We start from the raw sequence: 19,041 nt of genomic DNA on the forward strand, positions 1-19,041 counted from the left end.
ATCAGGGAGACCCAGATGAGAAGAATAATTAGATACTACGTTCCCCCACTGGGTTGACAAGGACTGAAAGGAAGGTCGCGTCCCCATTGTGAGGAATCAAGGAAATGGGCCTCTTACCTGGCTGGTGTGGCCAAAACCGGGAAATCGTCAGAATCCATCAAGAGCCTTAATGTCCACACGACTCCATTTCTAGGAAGTCCTTAGGTGAATGACAGGGGTGTGCTGGGACTGGCGTGCCATGGAAGCCCCCCCAACAACGTGACTTTAGAAATAAAACACTGCAACCAGCGGGCGAGGGACGGAAAAATCCTCCTCTCTCCATGTGGGATGTTGCACGGCCCTCGTGGTTATGCTTCTGATATTTAATTACATGGGGAAACGTTCTAGACGCTTTAAACAAAAATCGTAGGACATAAGACTATGTACAACATTATCCGCATTCTCTGAAAAACGCACGGGAACGCTAAAAAGCTGCCCGAGCAGAGTGGCTCAGAGGTTATAGGCGGTTTTCATTTTCTTATTTATACTTTGTTGGGTGTCTTTAATTTTTAATAAGGAATATCAGTGACTTACCTATTACTTTGGTAGTCATCGTTGTCAAAAATGAATGTTTTACACACACACACACCCTCAATCGTGGTCTCCCCAGGAGCTCCAGGCTGATGCAGACGCTTTGCCAGAGCGAGGCAGTAATAACCTGCCCTCCTGGCCATTAGTTCATGTGACCTGGAAGCCTTTGCAAGCCAGAAATAGGACGTCGCTCTTTCCTTCACACACACTTTTAAGTGCCTCTCATGCGCCAGGCCCTGTGTGGCTTGTTGGGCGGCGGGGAGGGGCACGGAACAGACACAGCCCCCTCCCTGATGGGGTGTGAACCTAGACACAGAGCTGCGGCGGCCAAGGGGGCGAGGGGGCCGGGCTGAGATCCAGGGAGGCCCCGGAGGGAGAGCAGGTGCTCCGGGCCCTGAAAGATGGGGCGCAGGGAGGGCTGACACGCGCCAAACCCACCCGCACTGGACATATGGCAGTAATGCAGCGAACGCCCTAGGCTACAGCTCACCAGGCACCGTTCCGGTGTGTTATTACCCCAGATTAACCTCATCGGACTCTCCCACTGGCCTGATGAGCGAGGAACGTTATCAGCCCTGTTTGCGGACGGGGAGAATCTGACACCTGGAGAGCCCGAGTTCGAATGAGGAAAGGGCGGGGCCCGTGGGGCCCGTGGTGCTCTTGTTACCTTGATGGTGCTAGATGTTGGCGTGGGTGGTGGGGCCACACTGGCTGCTGAAGAAACTGAGGCAGGATCGGTCTCAGGACCCAGGGAGTCAGTGAGAGAGTCAGGCTCGCCCTGCTCTTCACCCCACACCCCGGCTCCCACCTGAGGATCCCCCTCCTGCCTCCCGGCCGAGAGCTCTTGCCCCCCAGCCTCATTCCCATTCCCGAGGCTGGTTCCCACCCCAGCTCTGGCCCCAGCCCCAGCCGTGCCCGTGGTTGGGCCGGGCTGCTACCCCTGCACCCATGGGCAGCCCGTCCTCTCTCCCCCGCCTCTGAACAAGAAGCCACCTGACACCCCTCTTCCGAGAAGCCTCCTCTGGGCACCCCGGGTGTCCCCAGTGCTCACAGTGGTGCGCTTCCCGTTCATTGTACACCCCCGGCCCCCCAAACTGGGCCATGAGCCCCTGGGGCCGGGCGGCCATCTGCTTGCCCCAGGCCCAGCACCCCCTCCAGCAGAGCGTCCGCGTGTGGACTACCAGCTCCCCGCTTCTGACTCCCTGCGCAGCGTCTGCATTGTGGGAAGTAACACTGAGCCCTCCCTCTTGGGGATCTGTCCGCAGGTTCCTCCATCTGGCACCCGGCGTGCCGACAAGCAGCCAGAACTGAAGACAAAAACAAGGTTGGTGGAATTGACTGCTTGCTCCGGTGTGTTCTTCGGCGCCCATGTGCCGTCACCTGCGTCTGATGGCTCACCGGCTGGTCACACCAGGCCACGGGCCAGGTGTCATGAGGCCTGGGGGTGCTGAGGATGGTGCGAGGTGGGGCGGGGCATCTTGGGGCCTCCCTGTCCTGGCCCGCAGGCCTCTCCATGGGTCCAGAGGGCATGAGGGCTGCAAAAGTTTGGGGACAGCTATGACATGAGCGGGTCTCCAAATAGTCCCCAGACCGTCCACACTTGGGACACCAACTGCAAGGCTGAGGGGCCCCAAATTGTGATCAGTCTCAGTCATTCATGGGAAGGACTCACAGACGCCCTGAAAACTGATAGTCACGGTTGGGGTTTATTACAGGAGAGGATACACGTGGAGTGAGCCGAAGACAGAGGCGCGTGGTGCAGGGTCTGGGAGGGGGGCAGACACAGAGCTTCTCCTCTGCCCTGGAGACTGGACGGGGGACCTGCCAGCCTGTGTAGGACCGCATGCCCGGAGTATTGCCCAGCAGGGGGGCTCTGTGTCCAGAGATCTTACTGGGGCTCCATTGACTGACTGACTGACTAACTGACATAGTGATTTCACTAGGTCCAGGTGGCATGACCCTAGACCACCCCAGATCACACGGTTGGTCTCTCCAGTGTGGCCGGGCCCCATCCTAAGACTGTTGGGTGTGGTTCACCCCCTCCCTGAACGGACACTCTGACAGTGGACACAGATCACCTTCCAGGGTCAAGGGTGCAGGCCGGACCTCTCTCTGGGCGAGACCAAATTCTCTACCTCTCAGAGGCCCAGCTGGGCGCCAGGCACAGGTGAGGAAGGAGGTGGGCACGGACCTTGTTCTCTCGGGACTGACGTTCCAGGGAGTGACAGAAATTGACCCTTACACACGCAAATTTGCAGCAAAGGCTGTTGGTGGGGGACCGAGGACGCCAGTGGACGGGAGGAGGGGAGGCCAGACGCACAGTCAGGAAAGGCCTCCGGAGGAAATGGGGTCAGAGCTAAGTCTGCAGGCTGAGACTTGGTGGTCCTGGAGGCAGGGCCCTGGGCAGGGTGGACAGACCCCTCACCCTTAGCTCTACAGCGTGGACACAGCCCTATCAGCAAGCCCAAGCTGGTCCCATCCCCAGAACTTGCAGGTTTGGGGAATTTCTCGTGGGGCTGGAGGGAGACCCCACAGACTTGGGCCTCTGAGCTTCACAGGGGTGTTGGCTGGTGGAGGAGACACTCCCCACACCGGCCCCCGCAGATGGGTGGGCCCCAACCCAGTGCGGCAAATTCTCGATAGGCCTGCGCTGAAGGAAGCCAGCAGAGGGACAATCCCCCATTTCCCTTAGAAATGGCTTCCGGTGGGTTTGGAAGCCCCCGCTTCCCACGCATCTCTCACGGCTCACCCTCAGTCATTCAGCACAACTTCACCAAGCCTCTGGCTGTGCCAGGCCCTGCTCTTGGCCCAGGACACAGAGGTGATGGAGTCCTGCCCCCACATGCTCTGGGCATGCGGGGGCACACGTGCACATCATGTCTGATGGCCACGGGGACCCGAGCACAGGGGGGCCCTGGGCCGGGGTAGGAGGGCTCCGTGGAGAAGAGGCACCTCCTCTGTGTCCCCCAGGCCACCCCTCACCCGCGACAGCCTCACGCTGTTGCTCAACCCCTTTCTGTGGACGCCAGGCTGGGCCCGAAGGTGGGGACTGCGCCCTGGGCTCCTCTCTAGGGCCGGCCCTGCCCTTCATCTGTGACCTTGTTTCTCAAGTGGTGCCGGTTGCTTTGCTCAGAGTCCTCAAGTGTCTACAAAGGCCTCTGGTTTAATCCAGTTCAGAGGGTCCCCTTTGACGCCCGCAGAGAGGAGGCGCGCTCGGCCTGGAGAGCCCCTGTGTTAGCCCTGGTGGACACAGACCGCCAGCTGGATGCTGCTCAAGCCGCGGGCCTGGGGGTGCAGACAGGGAGGGGCCCTGAGGGTTAGAGGCCCAGGGGTCCAGCCCCGGCCTACAGGGAGTGGCAGGAGCTGCAGTGCAGGGGCAAGGCATCCTAAGGCAGGTCTGTGGCCCCTGCACCCTGGGTTAGGCCACACCTGTGTCTGCTCCTCCGTCACCCGAGTGTCCTCACAGACTGTGCAGAAGGAAGCAAGGGGCACAGGAAGCCCCACAGCCTGGGAATGGACCTCGGGAGGATCCAGTGGCCAGGCCCACTGCTCCCCAGGCACACAGATGATGCCTGCCACTAGTTTGGCTGAATTCGCAGAACTGTAGCCCAAATTCTAGAACACTGGGACTGGGGCCGGGAGCGCCTGCCCCGCCGTCCCCCTGCCCCTGCTCCTCCATCTCTGGGACCACCGTTGCCGCCACTTGCCTGGGCCCCGGGGCCCCCCACTGCCAGGGGGCCCAGGGCGCTCGCACTGAGCATGTGCAGGATGAACCCCATCCCAGGCCCAGCACTGGGCAGGGGGAGCTGTGTGAACGTGAGGTTGGGGGGCAGATCCATGTGACAGCCAACCTCCCAGCTCCAGGGACGCAGAGCGTGGAGACTACGGGAGGAAACTGTTGATTGTATTTGTCCCTGGGGCTGCTGTGACGAATGACCACACATTTAGTGGCTTAAAGAACCACAGACATCTCCCTTCCTTCTGGAGGCCAGAAGTCGAGGATGGGGGCGCAGGGCTGTGCTCGCTCTGGAGGCTCCAGGGAGAGCCTTCTCCCCCTCCGTTCCCGGGTCCGGAGGCCGCGCGGTCTGCTCCTGACCCCGCCTCTGTCACCACCTGTGCCCTGACCCCCTCCCCCGTGCCCTCCTCACCTGAGATCCCAGGGAGTCCACCCACGGCACCGGGAGTGGCCTACCACCCCAGGCTCCTTAGTCGCATCAGGCTGGGAGTCCCTGTGGTCACACGTGGTAGGTAATACGTTCGCAGGCGTGGGCATGCTCGTGTGCTCATGGAGGGCAGGAAAGGCCCAGTTGGTCATGTACACGACTCGGGTCACGGTAAGTGGCAGGGGCGCCCTGGTCTCCCGTGGCTGACACAGCTCCCGATCCCCTCTGTAACCGCCCCTGGGCTACTCCAGGCCTCAGAGATGAGCCAGGCAGCATCCCTGACCTAGAAGTGACCGCAGGGTCCTGACCTTTGTCGGTGGACCCCTCCCCAAATCCCAACCCGAAGGCCTGCCAGAGGGACCTGGAGGGAGCCCACGTGCTGAGAAGCCTCCAGACCCGTCCCCTGAGAGTGACCGGGTGAGAAAGGGGGAGTCAGCCCGCGGCCGGCCCACTCAAGGACAGATCGGGAGGGCCAGCCCTGCCCCTGGATTCTGGAGCCGGCCGTGGAGCTGGCCTCGGGGCCTGCAGGGAGCCCAGGTCCGGCCAGGCCTGGCAGCAGCAGGCCCCTCTGCTCTCAGCCCAGAGGTCAGCCCGCCATGACCGCGGCCACTGGCCCAGAGGTAGGGCGGTCATCTGAATGCCGGACAGGGAAGGAGGAAAGGGTCATTGCCCAGCCAGGCCTGGCTTCCTGGGCTGTGTCTCTGCAGATGCCCCACGAACGTCTGGTGCCAAGGCCGTCCCTTGAGAAGAGTTCCCTCCTTGGTGCCGTGCCCGAGGCTGGCGCGCACAGGGCCTGCCCTCTGTGTCCTGGGACAGGATCCAGGCCCCGGTCATGCCTGCTTGTCCCGCATTTCACCCTCCCTCCCTCCTTCCGGCCCCTCAGAGCCTCCTCTGTCTCGGAGAAGTGAGAACAGACCCGGGGCGGGGCCGGCAGTGAGCGGACGGGGCTGGCACACAGGTCCCCTTACAGATAGTTCTCCTGGCCAGACTGGCTGATCCTGGCCTGCAAGACAGGACAACAGAGCTGTACTTTCCTGTACTGTTCATTTCGTGCAAGCCGGTTAAGGAGCATGAAACAGCCAGCTCCGGGTCAGCCCCTGGTCAGCCTCGGGTCAGCCCCGGGTCAGCCCCTGGTCCGCTCGCCGAGGCCGGCCCCTGAGAAACACAGCAGAGGTGGTGCGGGCATCACTAACTCTCTCTGAAAGTGGCCCCCAGGTGGAGCTGGATCTACTGCTACCTGGTAATCCAGACAATAGCTAACTCACCATTAATTGACCAGTAACCAGTCATTTAACAAGTGCCCCTCCTTGCTAGGCTCTGGGTCCCATTGGACCAGGTCGGTCCGTGCCTCCGAGTTCCTCTCCAGCAGGCCAGGCCAGTGCTGGGATCCCCCAGGACAGGCTAGGAGAGGGAGGGCCCTCTGTCCTCCCTGACTGCATCCCCCGGGGGCACGGCCACTCCCCAGGACAAGGATGGCTCCTGGGTGTCCGCTGAGGGTGCGGACCTGGTGCATCCTTGGTCTTCGGGTCGTGTGATCATTCCACGCATGGCTGGCCACTGAGCTCCTGCTGAGCACCTTCTGGCTAGCAGAGATGCCTGAGACGCAGAGATGCCTGAGACGCAGAGATGCCTGAGACGGGCGACCTGGTTCTCACGGGGTCACATACAAGTCACACTGACACGGTGCAAGGGGTCCAACACCCGCTCCTCTCCATTTAACGCTAGCTGCCCTGGTCGCTGTTACAGGACAGTGTCTGTCTGGGCCAGGCTGGGGATGGTGCTGGGGCTGGGCAAGCAGCCCGGCCCCGTCTGTCTCTGTGGGTGTGAACAAGCCCCTGAGAACACAACTGGGTATTGATTAATTGTGAGGCTCCTTTGGGCGTTTGGAGTCCAGATAGAAAGTGAGAGGAAGCCGGGTCTCTGGGCCCTGGAGGAAGCTCCCGGGACTCGGCTCCCTCCCGTCTGGGGACAGGGCACAGAGGGAGGGGCTGCCCGCTGGGGACGCCTTGCAGGGGCTGGAGCACAGCCAGCCCCCGCGGGCACTGAGGCAGCCCAAGCGCCCTGGTCATGGTGGTGGCGCCCCTGGGCCGGGAGGTGCTCCTCGGGCACGGGGCAGTCCTTGGGTCATGCTGCTTAGGCACCCCTTCCTTTAAAACACCGGAGTCAGTCTGCTTTACAGACTGTCCTGAGCCCAAGCTGAGCTGAAGTAACAGCAAAGATGATTTGCTGGCACCGGGCCCCCAGCATGTCATAGCTCTAGTCACATCCTCAGAAAGGGAAAGTGCCTTTTAGGGAGGTTTTTCCCTTTTATAGAGAAGGAAGCAGAGACTGAAAGGGTTTTTTCCAAATGTATAAAATGTGTACGGACCTCATTTGGGCCCGGCAAGATGGGCCACCTGCACACAGGGCCAGGGAGAGACACACACCCGTTAGCTGTCTCAGGATCTTCTCTGCAAACAGTATGGGATGCTGTGTCTGATCTGGGGGAGGCCGATGACTCAAGACTGCACAGTGGGGTCAGGCTGTGTCCCACTGGCCCTCGGAAGCCCTGGGTCAGTGCCCCGTTTAGCCCTGGGGCACAGCCAGGGCCCTGGGAGGCAGGGCAGGCCCCGAGGGGAGTGGGCGGCCCCATGCCTGGTCCTGGAGGAAGCTGGCCGTCAATGGGAGCGTGGGAGGCCCCCACGTGACAGACCAGCACTGATGCATGGGCGAGTGAGGAGGTGACCCCGAGCATCGCACCCTCTCCGTCTACTCTTTCCTCCCCAGATGCACAACCAGGGCTGCAATCAAGTTCCCCAGGCCTTAGAGGCCTCCCATCTGCTCCTGATGTTGTCCTGTCCTCACTGCTGTCCTGCTGAGTGAAGGAGGAGCTGGGGGTCCTCTAGCTGGGAGGGGAGGGCTCCACGGCCCGTGATAGTGTCCTGGGCCCACTGCATAACATGCTGCAGGCTGGTCGCTCAACTAGTAGAAATGTATCCTCTCCCAGTCCCGGAGGCTGAGGGTCCTGGCTCAGTGTGCGGGCAGGGTTGGTTCCTCCCGAGGCCTCTCCATGGCATGTAGACGGCTGCCCTCTCCCTGTGTCCTCACGCGGTCGTCCCTCTGTGCGTGTCTGTGTCCTGATCCCCTTTTCTTCTAAGGACCCCCATCAGCTTGGATCAGAACCCACCCTAGTGATCTCATCTTCCCTTAATTACGTCTTTAAATGTCCTCTCTCCAAACAGGGTCACATTCTGGGGTGCGAGGGGTGAGGGCTTCAACATATGAGTTTCAGGAGACATAATTCAGCCTGTGACGTGGCCCTTCCCAGGCTGCTGACACCCCTGCAGTGGGCATGGGCCACCAAGAGGAGGCAGCCAGGGGGAGCTGTCCGCGTCCTTGGCTGGGGAGGCATGGGAAAGCCAGGCGGTGGGTGGTCCAGGCAGGGGTGGAGGCTGGATCAGGCGGTGTGGGCACCCGCCAGGTCACGCCCTACAGGTGGGGAAAGACACAGGCATAGAGAGTGGGTTGGGAGCTGGAGAAGGAGGGTGTCCATGCAGGGATGGGTGACCCCGATGCAGGGGACAGAGGAGGGGCCAGGGAAACCATCCCCTGGGGCGAAGCAGGAGATGTGATAGGGGAAGGAGGAAGGATGGGGTGGACGTTCGAGGAGCAGGTCAGAGATGTGGTGGCCGCGGAGTCCGACAGTGGAGGACCGGGCTGCTAGAATGAGCAATCACCCCCACCCCCATAATCTAGGCGGAAAATAACACCTCTGAGCAGCAACATTCTGGGTAAAAGGATGGCCTTTGCTACCAGAGCCCGCAGAACCACTTGAAAATGCATCACTTGCTCTTGTCCTCGGGAACACAGATAATTTCCGTGCGTGCAAGCCGGGTGATCATCGGAGCGTTTCCAGCCGTGCAGAGAGCTGGCTGCCATGCTTGCAGCCCGCGTCACCTGCTGTGTCTGTCTGATTATAGCTTTCCAGCGGCTCATTCAAGCCTGTGTGTTTATTTTAAGAATTCTTTCAATCTGCCCAAAAAAAAAAGTCTCATAACTGGCATTTCTGTTGGAGTGTGACCTGTGATAATTGCATCTGGAAGGTTCCAGCATCGACATATTCTGCTTTCATTCTCCTCCTGTCTCCTTATCCAGGAAACCAGAAGCTCTTCCGAGAGCATCATTTCTGTACCTGCTTCCAGCACCTCGGGGTCTCCAAGCCGCGTGATCTATGTGAGTTGGAGAGTGGGGAAGCTGGTGGTGGTTCAGTCTGGGCCTGGGTCATTGCTGGGGTGCCCTTGGGGGCTGGGGTGTCCTCAGGTGTCAGGGTGTGGGGCCGGCCCTCTCACCCCTGCCACGGGGCACAGGCCGGTGCAGACTTTTGGAGGTTAACTGGGAGCCTTCGGTGAGGACTGTCATGCCACCTGGGGACTGCCTGGTTACACAGCCATGGTGCCCAAAGAGCTGTGCTCACAACTATTGTCCACAGGGCTGTCAAATCAGTATTGCGTCCCCGCGCCACAGCTAAGACTTATCTGAGTACCTGATACTCAGGCTCACGTAGGACTGGGCGGGCGCTGTCAGAAGTGGTGCAGATCTGCACCTGTTACCCTGGGAAGTGTGTCCAACGTGTTCCTGCGAGAAGCATGTTAAAGATAGTATGTTACACGATCCCATTTTCATTAAAGGGCGTATGTGTGTGGGGGTGTGTACAGGTGTGTGTGTGTGCATATGGGTGTGTGTGTGGGTGTGTACGTGTGCATATGGGGATGTGTGTGTGTGCACATACAAGTATAAAAATAGCAACTACCTCTGGGCTGCAGGTTCAGCAGTGGGAGGTTAGTACTTTTGCTATTTACCTGTGAGTACCAAACTCCATTGTCTGAGGAAGAGCCCGAGGCTCTAGGTGCAGGCTGGGGGAGGGGCAAGCCCTGGACTGGGTGTCTGGGCCTGGCTCTACCACTGTAAGGAACAGCAGGTGTCTTGGGGCACGTCACTTCTCCCATCCCCTTCCCGCCCGGCCAGGAACTCTGTTTTCTCTCACACAGTGGGGTTGGATTTGCTCTTCCTGATGCCTTTTCAGCCCTGAATCTCATACTAGTTGGATGCAGAGTCATTCCTGACCCTAATTCTGATGGGTAACAATACCATGCAGTCTAGTCCTCGGGGGAACGTGATGATCACAAGCCCCGAAGATGAATCGCAGCGTGGCCCTTAGTGAATGTGCACTCAGAGGCTCAGAAAGGGGGTATGGAGTCATCAGACCAGCTGTGTGCCCTTGGGTGAGGAGTGAACCTCTCTGAGCCTCCGAGAGCTTACCTGTGCCAGAGAAGACCCACAGTACCTGCTGTCCATGGCCCGCGGAGGGACAGCGTGGGAACCCTGAGTGCAGCCCTGGGCCAGAGGGAGGACTTTGCAAATGCTCACTGCGAGGATGATCAGTATGAGATCTGCGCTCGTAGCTCGGCCACCGTCGCAAATAAATCCCGCAGGGCAGGTGGCTCCGACCACAGAAATGCGTTCTCTCCGCATCCGGGAGGCTGGGAGCCTGAGATCCGGGTGTGGACGGGGCTGGCTCTCCTGAGGCCTCCCTCCTCGGCTTGAAGTCTTCTCCTGCGTCCTCACGGGGTCGTCCCTCTGTGCATGTCTGTGTCCTAGTCTCTTCTTCTAAGGTCACCAGTCTGATGGGATCGGGGTCCACCCTCGTGACCTCATTTCACTTACCTCTGTAAAGAGACCCCATCTCCAAACACAGTCCCACCTGAGGTCCTCGGGGTGAGGGCTTTAAAATTCGGACTTGGCAGGACGTAATGCAGCCCACGGTGCCGTCAATGTCGTGAGAGACCTTAACTATGATTCCTGTTACTTCAACGAGACAAGGTCAGTGGAGCGCTTGGCAGGGGGCCCGGCTTCCGTGGCCGCTGTGGCCGCGTGGCACGTGGTGACTGCTCGCTAGGCGTGAGCTCCTCTTTTAAACGATCTGGTGTTTGACAAGGACCGAGGTACTGTCGTGACCATGTGTTGAGCAGTGACGCCGGCCACTGTGGTCACAGATCCTTGAAAGGCCCCATGACGGTGCACAGTGGAGCATTCGACGCACCCCACACTCCTCCTCCTCCTCCTCCTCCTCCCCCCCCTCCCTCCCCGGGTCGCTGCAGCCACTCTCAGATGCCGCTCAGAGACCTGCAGAAAGTCGTCTGCATCACAGTGCGAAGTCTCGGGGCCCCCACCCAAGAGCACACATGTCCTGTGGCCACACGTGGGCTCCACGCACCGTGGCCAGAGCCCAGCCTGGACACGTCCGCCCTCCTGGGCGCCAGGCAGGCCACGGGCTGGAGCACCTGGCTGTCCACTCCTCCCCCCAAACCAGGGTGGTGTGAGCATTCAGTCGGTGCACATCCACGGAACTCCTTCACCGAGGGGGCGTGAGTCCTCTCTCAGGGCTCTGCCCTGCTTTTTCTCTTGTCTCTCTGCTGGGGTCTGCAGTGGGCCTACTGCATACCTGACACCATGCTCAGTGCTGGGCCTCGAGAGGGGGGCCCCGATCCCTGCTGCAGCTTGGAAGGATCCCAGCTGCCGGGCAGCCCAGCGGCACAGGAGAAGATGAATGCCATGCGCTATCTGACCACCCAGAGTAGCCACCGCTCATACTGGGCAGCACGCCCCTAGGTCTCTTTGCGCTGTGTTTTTTTTTAACCCAAATGAGGTCATGCTGAATATTGTGTTTGTAACCTTTCTTCAGCATGGCAGTGAATCAGTAACTAGGCGAAGCCGAAAATCAGCATTATTACATTACAGTGTATTATCGGTGAGCTTATTGTAACTCTACTGTCATCGATGGCCATATGTTATTATCGTTTATCATGCTGGACGGAGTATGGAGAGAAAAAAGCAAGGAGAAATCACAGGAACATATACACGTCCCAGTGGCCTTTCGCCAATTAGAGCGTAGCCCGTTGTCACAGCAACCGCCCCAAGGCCAGCAGAGGGACAAAACGGATCTGTGCGCCCGCTGCGCAGGGCAGATGCTGAGGAGCCGGGAGCAGAGCCACTTGCCCAGGGCAGGCGCGAGCGGTGTGGTGCCCTCAGGCCACCTCTCTGATCCGTGCCATTCGGGGATCAGCAGGGGCTGACCCAGGGCTCGCTGACCCGTGCGCAGCAGGCTGACACCCACAGACGGGCGATGCTCTGATCATAGTGGGGTCCGAGGCAGGGAAGGGGGTCCGCCTGTGCAGGGACTTGTGAATGCAGGCCTCACCCAGCCCCTCATTCTGGTGTCAGCTTTAATCTGAGGCTCATGAAATCCAGAGGGTGGGCAAGATGTAGGTGGTAGTCTCATCTTGTAAAATGGTCCAGAGAATCCACCTGATTTTGGCAAATGCCCCATGGATTTTACTTCAATTTGGCAAACATGTCCCAAGGATCTTGCCGTGCCAGGCACGGAGTTAGGGAGAGGGACTCCGTAATGAAACAGATCGAGTCATGGACCCCCAGAAACCACCAGTCCCAGAGAAGGGGAGACTGGTGCACCAGCCGACATCGGCACCTTCACTTAAAGGAGATAAGCATCCAACCCAAATGGTGGAGGGGAGCAGGAAAGGAGATAAGCATCCAACCCAAATGGGGGAGGGGAGCAGGGACAGTCTCTCAGAGAGGGAGACCTGGACTGAGTCTGGAAGAGCCAGCGGCTGAGCAGGCAAAGGGGCCTGGGAGAGAGAGCAGCAGGTGCTGAGCCGTTGGGCTCCAGACGGCCGGGGAGCCGTAAGGAGCTCAGCGTGGTAGACAGTATGGGCAGAGGAGTGGGCCGCTAGGATAAGCAGGTGCACAAGAGCCCCTAGGGAACTGCTCAGAAATTCTGATCAGGGCCCATCCTGACTACAAACGACAGACTTAGGATTTGAACTCAGGTCTTCTGAACCCTGCCCAGGGCTCCACAGGGAGGAGTCAGAGGTCTGAGACATCAGACGTTCCCTCTCTCAAAATATATCACAAATGGCAGCATTCACCCCAAGAGCACCCACCAGCTCATGAGAGCCTTGGAGTCGGGTGGTCAGGGAAGACTTCCTAGGGGAGGTGGGCTGGGGCTACTGAACCCAGGGCTGAGCCTGGCATGCTGGGGGCACAGGGAGGAGATACCTCAGGGGGAGTGGGCCGGGAATGTCAACCTGCGTTTGGGGACTGCAGTGAGGGCTTGCATCGCGCACCCGGAGACCCTGCCGGAGGATTTGAGCTTGAGGACAGTGTGCTGGAGCTGGAGCTCCAGGGGAGGGCGATGGTGGGGAGCCCGGCTCTGGAGCCCGATGACCCGGGCCTCTTCCCACCCCATACCTCCCTGGCTGTGTGACTCTGGGTGAGCTATGTAACCTCTCTGGGCTCTGCTTTCTGCATCTATGAAGTGAAGGAACTGTGGGTGCCCCCCGTCATGGGCTTGTCATGAGTATTTGGTGAGCAGATAATAAAAGGCTTAGGCCAAGGGCATCCCAGGGAAGAGCTCACAGTGCTAGCAGCCTCTGTCAGCGATGTCTGTTCAGAGAAGTGCGGCAGGAATGCCCCCGGAGGCTCTTGCCTGGCCTAGATGTGAGCACCAAGGGCCTGGACCAGAGCCGCCTGGGCTGGAAAGGGACAGCTAGTCCCACCACAGAGAAGAGTGTGGGCCCACGCTGGCCCTGGCCTGGCCACTGGGGGACACTGGGGTTGAGCAGAAGGTTCCCTCGGGGTTCAGGTAGAGCCAAGTTGGTGGGGGCAGCCTGGCGTCCGGTAAGGCCAGGCTGAGATTAATGCTGAGAGGGGGGCATGGTGGGGAAGAGGTGACCACGTGTGTCCGCTCCAGGATGGAGGGGAACGTTGGCACCCACAGCAGGAACACGGGGACCGACTCAGATGATGGTTCCTGCTGTGACACCTGAGGATTGTGTGGGTGTGGCCCTGCCCCGCTCAGGGACCTGTTTCAGCTTCCGCGTGGCCTCTGCAGCCCCCTGGAGCAGGGAGGGGTGGTGGGGCGATGCAGGGAGGGTGATGCAGGAGAGCGGGTGGTCAGTGGCCTTCACGTGGGCAGATGCAGTGGTTCCGTGTGCATCACCCGTGAGCACCTGCTGCGGGCCGGGTGCGGTCCTGGCCCCACCTGCAGTCCTATCGCAGCCAGCCAGCCGGTCCAGTGTCAGGCCCTTCGCTGCTGTATCTCCAGTGTGTGAGTGCAAATACGTGTGCGAGTGTGCAGCGGTTTGTGCGAGTGTGATTATGTGTGCAAGCATGTGCTATTACACGGGAGTGTGCGTGTACATTGTTACATGTGTGGGTGTGAGTTGGGTGTGAATGTGGATTGGTGTGAGCGTGTGTGCGAGTGTGTGTGCTGGGTGAGGGAGTGAGTGTGTGCTGTGCCTGCAAGTGTGGGCGTGTGGGGGGCGTGCGAGTGTGTGTGCGAGTGTTTGGCAGTGGCCGTGAGTGAGTGTATACACGAGCTCTGCTGTAGGCGCGTCCTCTGTGCACGTGCGTACGTGTGCAGGAGTGGATGCCCAGTGCTTGCACGTGTGTGTACATACGTGCACCCACTGGGTGTGTGTTTAAATGCACGTGCACGGACATGTGTGTTTGCACGCAGACACGTGTATGTGTGCGCGTGACTTTAAGCGCCTGCATGCGCCCGTTTGCATATGCACATGTCTTGCGTGTGCACATGTGTTTGTTGCACATGTGTGTTTGTATATGGGTGTGTTTTCATTTGCATGTGCTCACACATGGGTGTGTGTGCGTGCACACACACATGTTATGCGTGTTTGTGGGTGTGCATTATGCATGTGCATCCAGGTATTTGCATGTTCATATAAATGTGTGTGCCTTTGCCTCTATGCACACATATGTGGTTGACGTGCTTGTATGGGTTTGTGTGTGTGCACACAGAGATGTGTGTAGGTATGTTTAGGCCCTTGGCTGAGTCTCGGGGTCTGCTGGGCTCTGTGCCAGACAGGTGACAGGCTCTACCTCTTTGACCCTGGGGCTGTCCTATGCAACCATCTGTCCCACTTGGCAGGGAGAGTAGAGGCTCAGAGAATACACTTCCTTAGGACTCCGTGGACTTCCGTGGGGGGGCCGAGGGACCCAGGCCCACGTGACTGTGAGGACTCCCTGGCCATGTGCCTCTGCCCCTTCACCCCATTCCACGGAGCCTGGGTCCTGGGCTGGGCCCCGCTGTCCCCACGGCCGCCAGAGCACCTGCTGCCCTCTGGGCTGTGGAGCTACAGTGCCCTCCGCTCTCTGTCTCTCAGGCGAAGCTGGGCGATGAGATTCTCGACTACAGGGACTTGGCTGCTCTTCCTAAAAGCAAGGCCATCTACAACATCGACCGCCCCGACATGATCTCCTACTCACCGTACATCAGCCACTCGGCGGCGGGCAGGCAGAGCTGCCACGAGGTACGGCCCCCGCGGCGGGTGGTGTGCCCATGGCAAGGGCCGCGTCCGCTTCCACCCCCTCTGACCCCCGGCCTCCTGTTATCCCCTCCGATGGCCTGTGCGCATCCCCTTTCAAGAGTCCCCAGGGGCTCTGCCCCCACCCTCGCGGAGGGTCTCCTTCGCTGGGGGAGGAATTAGGAAACATGCTGGTGTGGAGGCAATCTGCCGCCCTCAGCAGCTGGCCTGCCCCCGCCCCCCGTCTCATGAACCCCCTGCGCTGGTTTGACCACCTGTTTGGACCACACACGGTGGATTCCCTGGTGTCCCTCAGGCGTGTCCTTCCCCGGTGACTTGGTTCTCACGGCTCCTCTCCATCTCACGTGGAGTCCGCTGTTGATTTTCCCTGCCCTTTGGTGGTGTTGAGACTCGAGTGTGGCCGTGGGTGCCCAGGATAGGTAGGAAGAGCGATTTGCCAGCTGGTGGCCTGAGCGTGTATACCATCCACGTGTGGGCGGCCTGGCATGGGTGAGCCCCGGGGCAGGAGAACCCAGGACCTTCACACATCTCCCTGAGCCTTCTGTCCGCTTCTCTGCGAGGGGCTGAGGCTCGGGGGCGCCATGCTCCACGGGCTGGTACAGTCACAGAGGCTAGGCGCCGCTGCTGAACACAAGGCAGGGCAGGAGGGTGACAAGGACCCCCCTTCGCTTGCTCAGCAGCCAGCAAGCGCCCCTCCTGGCTGACTTCTGCCACAGGGGACACCCGGGACCCTGAGGATGTGGACGACGTGCCCCATTCAGAGGCGGGACAGGGAGGGGTCCCGACCGGCCCCCACCTACCATGTACCCAAGCTGTGTGTGGGGATTTATCACCCAGCATCTGGTCTGAGCTCTGGTGGACAGAGCTGAAGAGGGTCGGAGAGGTCCATTGACTTGGTCAGGCTCCCCCAAACGGTGAGCGGCAGAGCCGAGATAAATCCAGGCCTTTCTGCCCCAAAGACCACCTGCTGGCTGTTTCCTTAGCTGCCCCTCATGCTTCCTCTAAGAACGGGAGCCAGATCTGGAGGCCTGGGTTCAAGTTCCCCACCCCCTTAGCAGCCCTGTGCCACCCCACCTTCCCTGGTTGGAGCCTGAGGTTTCCTGTGCAGACTGGCTCATGCGGGCCTCAGCCGTGTGTAGGGTTGCTGAGAATGCCATGGAGCCCTGGGCCGGGGAGGGCTAGGTGGGCACATGGGTGCGGGGCATCATCACCCTCAGTCCTGCTCCCACGGGTCCGGGAGTGTTGGCAAACACACGAGCAGAGCACAGCAGTGCGGAGCAAATGCAGAGTCTGAGCCACACAGTCTCACGCCGCACCCCTCCAGTCGCATGCTGTGAACCACGGGTGCCTCCCTCCGTCCCCTGGCGGGTCACACTGCTGTGGCTGAGCCATGTCACCGCCACCTGGGTCGCCGCCCACCCCTCTGACCTACTCACTCTGCACGGACACTGGGCTTTCCTGGGTATCCATGTCCCGTGGCCCCATGCCACGGGAGTGAGTGTCCAGGATGCAGATGAGGGCACAAGGCTCGGGGGACAGACATGCTGGCCCAGAGCCGTGCAGCTCACTGAGGCAGAGGTGGGACTTGGGCCGGGGTAGCCAGCCCCGGTCACCATGGCCTCCACGCTGGCTTCCGCCATCCCCCCGGGGGTGTCAGAGTCCCCTTGCTCCCCCATCTCAGCGCCCCAGGGCTCTCCCCTCTCCAGGCCATGCCACACCCTGGCTGGGAGCCTGCGTGGTGGTGGTCTCCGTGGGGATGCTTCTGTGGGCAAATGATGGGGTGGGGACAGGGAAGCCCCAGAAGGAGGGTCGGGGCACTGAGTTGAGCAGACGCTGGCCTCAGGGCTGGACGGCTCTGCCCGCTTCTCTGGAATGGCAGCCCTCCGGCAACCAGAGCCTGACCTGACCACCAGAGCGGGAGTCCAGAGGGGAAAAGAACAGCACGCTGGACGCTCGGGGACCTACCTTCACCTCTCTGAGCCTCAGTCTCCCCTTCCATGAAATGGGAGGATTGGGGGACACTTTCCTTTTCCATTCTGCAGAGAGGGGGAATCCCCAAACCCCGAGGCCCTGAACTGCCCTCCTTTCTCTGGGCCGCTTGTCTCTCCTCTCTGGGGAAAACCAAGGCTGCCGGGCTCAGAGGATGTTGTCATCTCCCACCCCAAACTGATGGTCTTCCTTTTGGAAAATATGTCCTCATGAGGGAGCAGTGGGCGTCAGGGTGGGCCGTTGTGGAGGCGCACTCCAGGATTGGCCCAAAGAAATGTCCTGGGGACCCCTTTCTCAGGGTGCCATTGACTGTATTTCTCCAAAAAGAAGGTTCTGGAATCTTGCGTCATGTCTCGTGGTGGGGTTCCTTTCCTGTTTGGAGGAGGGTCTGGGCATGAGGACGTGTCTGTGCCCTTTGCTGTTTCTGCCCCCCCACTCCCAGCGACCTAACAGGCCACTCTGTGTGTTGTATCCACAGTCCCCACAGGTACTCTCGCCGACGCCGACAGAGGTAACCGCCTGTCCCCCAGCCAACGCCCCCTCTCGCTCATGGTGTTGCCGCCCGGGTTATAAACATAACCGCCCACGGCACCCCCAGAAGGGCCTCTGCGGCTCCTGACCATCTGGGTCATGGGGCCATGGTCCTCGGTGGCCTGAAATGCCGTCCTCGGTGTTGGTTATTTTTATAATCACATCTCATCTTCATGCTTCTGTGGTGCACCTGTCGGCCCTGCAGTGGCAGACACATGGGACATGGCTCTCTTGAGGTCTGGCTCATGGCTTCCTGTAGAGAAAACTCCCAGGAGCCTGGGTTAGCCTGGGCCCACCTCACGCTGCTCTGAGTGGGACATATGGAGCACCCAGATCCTTGCAGACGGGTATTCCGAGAGCATTTTTCTATCAAATAGCATTTATATCCGCAGCTCTGTCTTTCTGTTTCCCAGAGCCACTCAGTGGTATGGACAGGTGCCCACCAGACTCCCGTCTGCATGGGCATTGAACCCTCAGATCCAGGAATGCGCCCACCAGACCGGGCAAGTGGCCATCAGTGCCGAGCTTCGAAAACCACAGGATGGCCGGCCAGGCCCTCGGACAGGCTAAGCAAGGAGAAGGGATGCCCGTGGGGTAGAAACTAGCCAGTGGGGCTGTGTGGAGGATGCCCAGAGAAGCCACCACCCCAAGGAGAGAACACCCATCGCCGTGGGTGGGACGGGCCAGGTGGGCTCAGGACGAAGCCAGGTGACAGCTGGTGGGTGTGATCCCAGCCTGGGGACCGGCCTGAGCCAAGCGTGGAGGTGGGGGCATGGGCAGGCGTTAGGGACAGTGGCTCAGTGGGTTCTGCCGAAGGACAAGCCTTCGGAGGCAGAAGGTCGGCTCAGAAAGCATGAGAGCTGTGAGCTCCAAACCCAGACTCTCCCCTCTCCTGTGCTTACCCCCGTGCTGGACTCAGGGGCAAAGCAGGAGCGTCCCCCCCACGGCGGGCTGCCGGGCTGCGCCGTCCCAGGACTCCGGCCAGCGTGCCCTGCCGTGGCGGGCCCACTGCCTGCCCTTCCCCCAAGCCACGGTGTCATGCCATCTCATGCCACCTGCCGCCTGCTCTGACCGCTCCCGACCGTTGCTCATGCTGCTTGAATGGAGTCTCGTGGGCCAATGCTTGTGGCTCTGACTCAACTGGGCCTTTGGGCCTGGGAGGGGTGCCTTCCTACGTCCCACACGTAGGAGCCCCCCTTGGGTGGTAGGCGGGGGGAGAAGGCAGAATCTTACGGTTCTCGAAGATCTCAAAATGTCGTGGTTGTAAGGAGCTTGGGTGCTGGGGAGGATGGGGCAGGAGGGGCGCTGAGGGGTGTTGGGGAGCCAGGTGCCTCCACCACCCCTCTTCCAGAGCCCAGCCATAGGGAGGGGCTGATGGAGACTCT

The 19,041-nt window shown here is 60.3% G+C and overlaps 1 protein-coding gene across 15 annotated transcripts in view; it reads left to right on the forward strand.

The window, feature by feature from the left end:
• ABLIM2 (actin binding LIM protein family member 2) overlaps window positions 1-19,041 on the forward strand; it is a 120,656-nt gene that overhangs the window by 51,574 nt on the left and 50,041 nt on the right. For 10 of the 15 annotated variants that reach the window (XR_006791873.3, XR_008506639.2, XR_008506634.1 and 7 more), the window contains exons 8-11: window positions 1,836-1,894; window positions 8,868-8,945; window positions 14,975-15,121; window positions 17,604-17,636. Coding sequence is in view for 2 of the 15 variants with exons in the window: in XM_045881552.3 (XP_045737508.1) it covers window positions 1,836-1,894; window positions 8,868-8,945; window positions 14,975-15,121; window positions 17,604-17,636 (317 nt within the window). In the remaining 13 variants the exon portion in view is untranslated. The remainder of the gene's footprint in view (window positions 1-1,835; window positions 1,895-8,867; window positions 8,946-14,974; window positions 15,122-17,603; window positions 17,637-19,041) is intronic. The other 5 variants (XR_008506641.2, XR_008506642.2, XR_008506644.2 and 2 more) reach the window with 1 other exon arrangement.

The sequence above is a fragment of the Mirounga angustirostris genome, unplaced genomic scaffold (assembly GCF_029215605.1).
Source record: "Mirounga angustirostris isolate CCGP_5_RB_7025 unplaced genomic scaffold, mMirAng1.0.hap1 SCAF_2, whole genome shotgun sequence".
Taxonomy (NCBI): Eukaryota; Metazoa; Chordata; class Mammalia; order Carnivora; family Phocidae; genus Mirounga; species Mirounga angustirostris.